At 35.5% G+C, this 7,720-nt stretch overlaps 1 protein-coding gene across 2 annotated transcripts; it reads left to right on the top strand.

Annotated features, from left to right (window-relative positions):
* The first annotated feature begins 488 nt into the window (after nt 1–488).
* On the top strand, nt 489–7,508 carry LOC111616606 (anoctamin-7-like). Of its 2 annotated transcripts, none has more exons than XM_023357999.1 (19): nt 489–623; nt 715–817; nt 1,438–1,583; nt 1,956–2,063; nt 2,132–2,268; nt 2,331–2,499; nt 2,568–2,733; nt 2,805–2,895; nt 2,980–3,137; nt 3,606–3,688; nt 3,757–3,894; nt 5,672–5,867; nt 5,939–6,050; nt 6,168–6,222; nt 6,295–6,392; nt 6,460–6,584; nt 6,714–6,919; nt 6,984–7,117; nt 7,252–7,508. In XM_023357999.1, the coding sequence occupies exons 1-19, from the start codon at nt 498–500 to the stop codon at nt 7,364–7,366; spliced, it is 2,466 nt and encodes an 821-aa protein (XP_023213767.1). In that variant the 5' UTR covers nt 489–497; the 3' UTR covers nt 7,367–7,508. The 2 variants fall into 2 exon arrangements, with proteins under 2 accessions (XP_023213767.1, XP_023213768.1); XM_023358000.1 differs by having other exon boundaries at nt 718–817.
* Nucleotides 7,509–7,720: the final 212 nt, after the last annotated feature.

Raw genomic sequence — 7,720 nt, forward strand, 5'->3', positions numbered from 1 at the left:
AATATTAATTTGATTTAAAGGCTAAACATTTATACAATTATCTCTATTTTTGAAAGAGTTTCGTAGCTATTTACGCGTATTCTCTACACCTTAATATAGAAAAAATGAACGTTTTTTAATCGAAAATATCAAAAAATAAACAGAATTTTTGCGATAAAAGAGTGTTTTTAATATATTTTTAAAGATTGTTTTTTTTTATCTTTTTCAAAATACGAAACCAGAAGACAATGAAACGAAACAACAATTTTGAAAATACCTGCAGAATTTCACACAAAATAAGGAAAAATTCAGAAAATTCTCAGAAATTCTACACATTCACCCTTATTTTATCGATTTTCTGTTGTTTATTCTGACTTATTTCTAAGAAAAATCTTTAGTTTTTTCTTTTCTTCCTCTTTCAAGGGTCGAAAACTTGTGCTGGATACGACTTAGATGTATATCTTTCTTATTAAAAGATACTTTTTTATTGTGTTTTATTAATTAGACCTGAGATAAAGATGCCGAAAACGGCTAAGTCTGAGAAGTACGAGTTGAATGGGCCAACTGACAACAATAGAGAATCTTACGGCTCCTTTCAACAGTCTACTGAAGATGGGGAGTTTATCATCCACCACGATCAGCTGGTGAGTACTTTTCTATCTAGGCTCCTTCTATGACTTGTTGCTCATTGTTAGCGTCCTCTTTATCTATTGAATCGCAAATGTCTCGGAGAAGCAGGGAGATACAGACACTTCAACAACAGATTTGGGCCTGACAATGGCTCCAACTCCTGCAGATGACAAATCTACTTACTTCAGAGATGGAAAGAGAAAAATAGGTAAATTTTTACTTTATTATAAATAAGGGATTGCTGCAGGCTGAAAAAAATCTACTATGGATGGCTTTTATACCTTTGTAGAAATCGTAGGAAAATTAGATTAAATTATATAAATTTAGATTTGAGCATGAGTTTTTCTTTTGGTTTTTTTTTTATTATTGATACTTTCTCCACGTTGATACAAATGAGAGAAAAGATGACTTTCGTTCAAGAGAAGCCTCATAATTTCTTTTCCTGGACGAAATCCAATAAGTGGAAAGTTCAACGACATCTTACTTCTCTCCTTGTCTTTCTCTCTTTCAACAGAAATCGTCAATTTAATGAACAGTCTTCTAAAATAAATTCTGTTCACTTGTTTATCCAGACGTCAAAGGAAGATTCAATATTATTTTTCCTACCTTCACACACCTTCCCTTTACTTTTTCTAATTTACCATCTATTCAAAGATATTTTCCAACGAAATATTCTATTTTTTAATTCTTTAGAGTGTAGCATAATTTCTCAATCATTTAGATCGATTTTTAGAATGAGAAAAGCTTGTTTAGCCTCAAAGCAAAAATTTACGGATTGACAGACTGACGAACAGTTTCTAAATACCTAATTCATTATTCATGTTACAGATTTTGTTCTGGTCTACGAAGAAGTGAGTGATGAGAACATCAAGAATCAACAGATACAAAAATCCATGAGAAAATCACAGAAACACGAAATGTGGCGACAAAAATTCATGTCGAATCTCCGCAAAGCAGGCTTGGACATGGAAGAGGTAATTCGAAACCTGTTAAATAATTCATAATTAAGAAAATCTGGCATCGTAGCTGTCCGTATGTTAGAAACTACCCGCATCTTTTCTCTTTTTCCAACTCTTTTACTAAGTTTCTTCTTAACAGCATCACTTAGTATTCTAATACTTCTTGTGGTTATCACCTTTCTATAATTCTTACTCCTCTGTTCCTTTATTAATAGAAAGTAGTAAGAAATATAGAAGCAAATTCTTGCTTATCAGCAACATACCTTGCTTCCGAATTTAGAAAATCAACGTTAAACATATTAACTTGAAAGCATGTTAGCGTTAGTGATGCGGGATTTAAATCTGGAAAACCTTAGTAAATTCAGAAAATTCTATTCTTTGAAACAGGAAGTGGTCGATGGTGACAGGAAAATCGTACACTTCATTAAACTTTCTGCACCCTGGCAAGTGCTCGTCTACTATGCGGAGATCCTATGCATGAGGGCTCCTCTCCAGGTGAGATAAGTTGCTTGCAATGCACTTTCACAGTTTCTGATGATTCCGAGCAATCTTCTCTTCTCTAGGCTCATCCCAATCCTAGCACCAATTGGTCCGAGCGCATACTGCGTACACTGCGAATACCCAACATCATGTACGCAGACATACCCAATAAACCCCTGGACTACTACACGTGCAGATTTAAAGCTTCCAAATTGGACAAGTGAGTATCGTCTTGTTATGTGTTCTTATCCATAAACGTCTCGAATGATAAGGTTTTAATAGATTTCTAGGAAGCGAGAACCAGGAAGAGTATTTTACCACGACTCAAAGGATCCGAGTAGTGCAAGAAATACTTCAAACCGCTGTGTATGGGAAGAGGAGAAGAGCTCAACTGGGAATAGATAGATTGGTGGAAGAGGGAGTTTATACTGCTGCTTTCCCACTGCATGACGTGAGTATCTGTGTCGAATCTTCGGTGACAACCTACGTAGGAGCATTAACTAACTCATTCGCATACAGGGCCCTTATCAGAAACCCACTCACTACGTTTTGCCCGATTGCCTAAACAGGAGGCAAATCTTATACGAATATTGGGCCAGATGGGGAAGGTGGTACAAGTATCAACCTCTAGATCACATTAGAGAATATTTTGGAGAGAAAATTGGAATCTACTTCGCATGGTTAGGTGTGTGTAACGTAATTAGGTGTGTGCATCTCTGCATCAATTCTTATCTTTAACTCTTCATTTTCTTGAAGGGTTCTACACGGGTTGGTTGCTACCTGCAGCAGTAGTCGGTTTAATCGTCTTTCTTTATGGTGTGTTGACCATGAAAGAGGATTCACCCTCGTAAGTGCATGTGTCATTGTCTTTCAAAATACTTTTTCATATTTCAGTAGATTTGAAACAAATATCATTACCTTTTTCAAACAGTAACGAGGTATGCCAAAGTGAGAAGAAGTATAAAATGTGTCCGTGGTGTGACGGTTGCCCTTTCTGGTACCTCAGCGACATTTGTTTTTTTAGCAAGTTATCTTACTTGTTCGATCATCCAGGAACCGTTTTTTATGCAGTTTTCGTCTCATTCTGGGGTAAGTACAACAAAAGCTATCGGTATACGCGGTGCTATAAGCTTTTAGTATAGAAATTACAGTCGGCTCCCTATAACACTGTTGATAATTCCGTTTTATATGAATTCCATGTTGTACGATCGCTTAGATTTACAAATACAAATGCCAGGCTGTGAACGGCTCACGTATTTGTAAATCTAAGTGACTCGTACAACATGGAATTCATATAAAACGGAATTATCAACAGTGTTATAGGGGGTCGACTGTACTCGAATCTACCTTAAAAATTTCTTACAAAAATTATCACGAATAACGGGATATATATAAATACACAGTCGAACCTCCAGTGACGGCCATCTTTGAACGGCGGCCATTTTTGAAGGAACGTCGAACAAAAATTTATACAAAATAACCTCCAAACAACAGGCATTTTATGTTCTCGCCAGTGGCCGTTGTTCAGAGATTTGACTGTGTATATATTTTTTTCAGCTGTGACGTTTCTAGAACATTGGAAAAGAAAAAGTGCCAGTCTCGCCCATCATTGGGATTGCATGGATTTTGAGGAGGAGGAGGTAATTCACTCATTGTTTTCCTACACCGAGTTCGACACGGTTAAACAGTCCTAATTTACATATTTTAGGAGAGGCCCCGTCCAGATTTCGCCGCAAGGGCTCCTTTTGTGGAGAGAAATCCAATAACTGGAATTAAGGAACCATCATTTCCGAACTCCATCCGTCGACAGAGGATGGCTGCTGGAGTCGGTGTCATTTGTATCATGGTAAGCGGCTTTAATCATTTTAATTTTCTTACCCATAGTTCTGAATACTGTAAAACAGCTATACAATGGTGTAGCGGATAAAACAAAATTAATATAGGCCTACACAGCGTGGAAACATGGTAAAGTATATAAAAAGAGCTCTGGGCTATATCTTATCTATTAAAAGTGAATTATTGTAAGAAGCTATCAGTTAGATAGACAGAGTCGCTATCTTTTTGTAATTAAAAAAGTGATGCGCTATACCATAAAATGAGATGAATAGAAATTAAACTGCAAGAAACTTTTGTACGTATATGACAAAAAATTTAACTAGCAAATTATAAAATTCTTCACGCTATCTTTTGGACACGGGCTTGCAACATTATTCTAGTTTTGATGGATACACGCTTTTGGTGTTTGACAAATTTTTTTGCTAAGTGTCATAGTATAAGACTCCATGTAAAAAATTGTTTTAGTATCATTTCATTAAATTATCATTGAAATCACTCATATTTTGAATGCGTTTGATCTATTTTTGCGCTGTATCGATGGTGAGATAAATAGAAACGCAACAAAACAGGACGTTTCTATTCACCCCACGCGACTTTTTTCGATACCAAATTTGGTGACGTCTCTGTAATAAAGGTATATGGAAGTAAAAGGACTCCTCAAATTGAAGAATGTGGATATAGAGGACGAGATTTTTGAGAAGTGTGAGGAATTTTACTTCACGTGTGGGGATGTTGTTATGAAACTCTTTTGCATCCTTACTAGCTATTCATTACACTACAAAAACAAGTTTTACTGATGATTTCAGTGACTCGAGTATTTTTTAAAAGTTTTTTTCATTTTTACTTTCTCGGCTGTTGTGTATAACAGAGGGAAAGTATGGCAATCGGCCAAAAATGACTCCCCAAGACCTTTTACACGTCTCGAAACGTGGAGAAATGCACAAAACTTTGCGGATTTTTTCTGTAGCCACGGTTGTTTGTATGTGGGGGATACTATTTTGTTCACTCAATTCGAAGCTTAATAAATCTTGTGCCTTTTGTCGAAAATTTCTGAAATTTTGCAGGGAGGTTTGGGTAATAGGAGGATTGACGCTGTTAAATTCTAGTGGTTAAAAGATAGCGGAATGGGAGATAGATGGATTCGCGTCATATTTCTAGTGGGGTCGAACATATGATTTTATTAGTTATTAGCATTTACAATTCTTTTTTTCATAAAACTCATCTATACCCTCAAATTAAGCTTTTTGCTATTTTACAATAATTAATAATAGAAGATGTTTTTTACAAGAAAAAATATCATGAGAGATGGCGCTCAAATTTTTTTGCTGGAAACTTAGGCAACTCGTGCTGTATTTTTATTTATGTAATCAGTTTTGCAGATTACCCGTGCAACTTGACAAGTGTTTTGTAAGAGTTCTAATGCGCATAATATGAGGTTTATGTAATTAATAAACAGCTTTTACAAAGAAAAAGCACCTCCTTTCAATTCCCTAGTTGTTAAATGGACACAACTATGTCAGTCAGATAACCTGAATTCAAACTCCGTGAAGAATAAAATTTGGATTCAACTTAAACCAGTTACGGGATGTAAATTCAAAATATGTCAATAATAAAATTCAGATGTGAATTTCAGCCAATCAGATTCAGTTTTATCAAATAGTATGATTTGAATTGGAAAATGTGAACCAATAAAAACATCCACAGATGGATATCAGTTTCAGTTGTTATTTTATTTATAGAAGAAAAAACAATTATCTTATAAAATAAGGCTGGCTTTTTTCTTGCAGATGACTTTGGTGATGATATTTATAATAGCAGTCATTATCTACAGGACTTTGGTATCCATCCCTCTGCTGAAAAATAGGACATTTTTAGGCATGACTTCTGTCATCACCAGTTCTACGGGAGCCGTTTTTAATCTCATACTCATCATGGCTCTTGGAAAAGTATACGAGAGCTTGGCACTCAAGCTAACTCAATGGGGTAACTCGAACTCCTTACGTATCTTCTGTACTAAATTTAACCCTCCTCTGATCATATTTAAACATTTTCAGAGATGCACCGAACCCAAACAGATTTCGACAATAACTTGACATTCAAAGTATTTCTTTTCCAATTTGTTAATTACTATTCGTCTATCTTTTATATCGCATTCTTCAAGGGAAGGTAAGTTCTAACATAAGGAAACTCAAAGAATTTCATGTACAAGTGTTAAACCTTTAAGATATTTTTGTATGAGTTTTAAATCCCCTTTGCCATCTTAAATTATGCAAATTATTCTAGATTCGTTGGCTATCCGGACCATTATACCTACCTGATGGGTTTAAGAAACGAAGATGTAAGTTGTTTCTATAATTTCTCGGATGAAATGTATAGAATACTGTATATAAGGAATTTTTACTCGTTTCAGTGCAATAGTAGTGGCTGTTTGATGGAACTAGCCCAACAGTTAGCGATCATCATGATTGGGAAGCAAGTGATCAACAATGCTCAAGAGATCCTGCTCCCGTAAGATATTTTTCACAGTGAGGATAGATTCAGAAAGGATTTTAAACTAGATTTCAATAAATTTTAGGAAAATAAAGTCATGGTTTCATCGCAAGAGAACCAAGTTAACGAGTGGGATTAGTATTACACGTTGGGAAGAAGACTACCAACTCATCGAAAATGAAGGATTGTTTCAGGAATATTTAGAAATTGGTGAGTTTTTCAGAACCATTTTAAGCAAACGGAAATTTGAGAATAATTCATCTTTGAGATCATTGAAAAATTTTCCAAGAGTTATTCGTATTGTAAAAGAAATTGATCTGAAAACATGTTTTCTCCTAGTTTTGCAGTTTGGTTTCATCACAATTTTTGTGGCAGCTTTCCCTCTTGCTCCCCTCTTCGCCTTACTTAATAATTGGGTAGAAATTCGCTTGGATGCACAGAAATTCGTATGCGAAACTCGCAGAACAGTTGCCGAACGAGCTCAGAATATCGGAATATGGTTCCGTATTCTGGAATTACTTGCTCATTTGGCGGTCATCAGTAACGTAAGTCATTATGCCTTCATCATTGATGATTATTCTTAAACTCTTAATAGTTTTTCACTTCCAGGCCTTCTTGATTGCCTTTACCTCAGACTTCTTGCCCAAATTACTTTACCAATATGACTACAGCTGGGATTTAGAAGGTTATGTCAACTTTAGCTTGTCCTGGTCATTGAACAGCTCTCTGCTAGAAAGTTGCAGGTAAATAACAGTAGCATAGGCTCATAAATTAGCTTTAAGTACATGTTTCAAGCTAATTTAGTGAAGAAAATAATGCTTGACGTGATCATTTTTGTGATACTTCCATTAATAATATTGCAGAATTTTTGTTATAGGTATCACGGGTATAGAGATGAGGAGGGCAATTTTAGACCATTCTTCTGGAGATTACTTGCAGTTCGGCTGGGATTTGTTATCATATTTGAGGTAATATTTGAGGATAATTTCTAAATTTATTTAATTTTGGATACTTTCCACAATTCAATATTATTCAAGCATTGAAAATGCTGAAAATTTACCTTTAAATTTTGTTTGTCTGGTCCAAACTTATGATGGTCTGGAAATAAGCACTTAGTAACAAACGGGGTGAAAAAAGTCAAAAATTAATAATAATTATAATAACAACTCTCCCGTGGTCACTACCTGGTCGTGGTGGGAGAGCCCAGTAATTTTACTCATCCTTAGGGCAATGAAGACTGGAGCACAAGCTCCTGGTAGGGACACCCTTGCAGTAAGGTCTATGGGAGAAATGAAGCTGAGTGACCACACCCATATTCTGTGGAGATAATTATTATGGTAGTAACC

This window comes from Centruroides sculpturatus, unplaced genomic scaffold (assembly GCF_000671375.1).
Source record: "Centruroides sculpturatus isolate CEXI.00-Female unplaced genomic scaffold, Cexi_2.0 scaffold2762, whole genome shotgun sequence".
NCBI lineage: Eukaryota > Metazoa > Arthropoda > Arachnida > Scorpiones > Buthidae > Centruroides > Centruroides sculpturatus.

Excerpts from the sequence above, each read along its gene's own strand:
- LOC111616606 (XM_023357999.1), top strand. The coding sequence starts at position 498 with ATGCCGAAAACGGCTAAGTCTGAGAAGTACGAGTTGAATGGGCCAACT. Across the intron at positions 2,269-2,330 it reads AAAGCTTCCAAATTGGACAA|ATTTCTAGGAAGCGAGAACC; the intron begins GTGAGTATCGTC and ends AGGTTTTAATAG. Across the intron at positions 7,118-7,251 it reads TCTCTGCTAGAAAGTTGCAG|GTATCACGGGTATAGAGATG; the intron begins GTAAATAACAGT and ends TTTTTGTTATAG.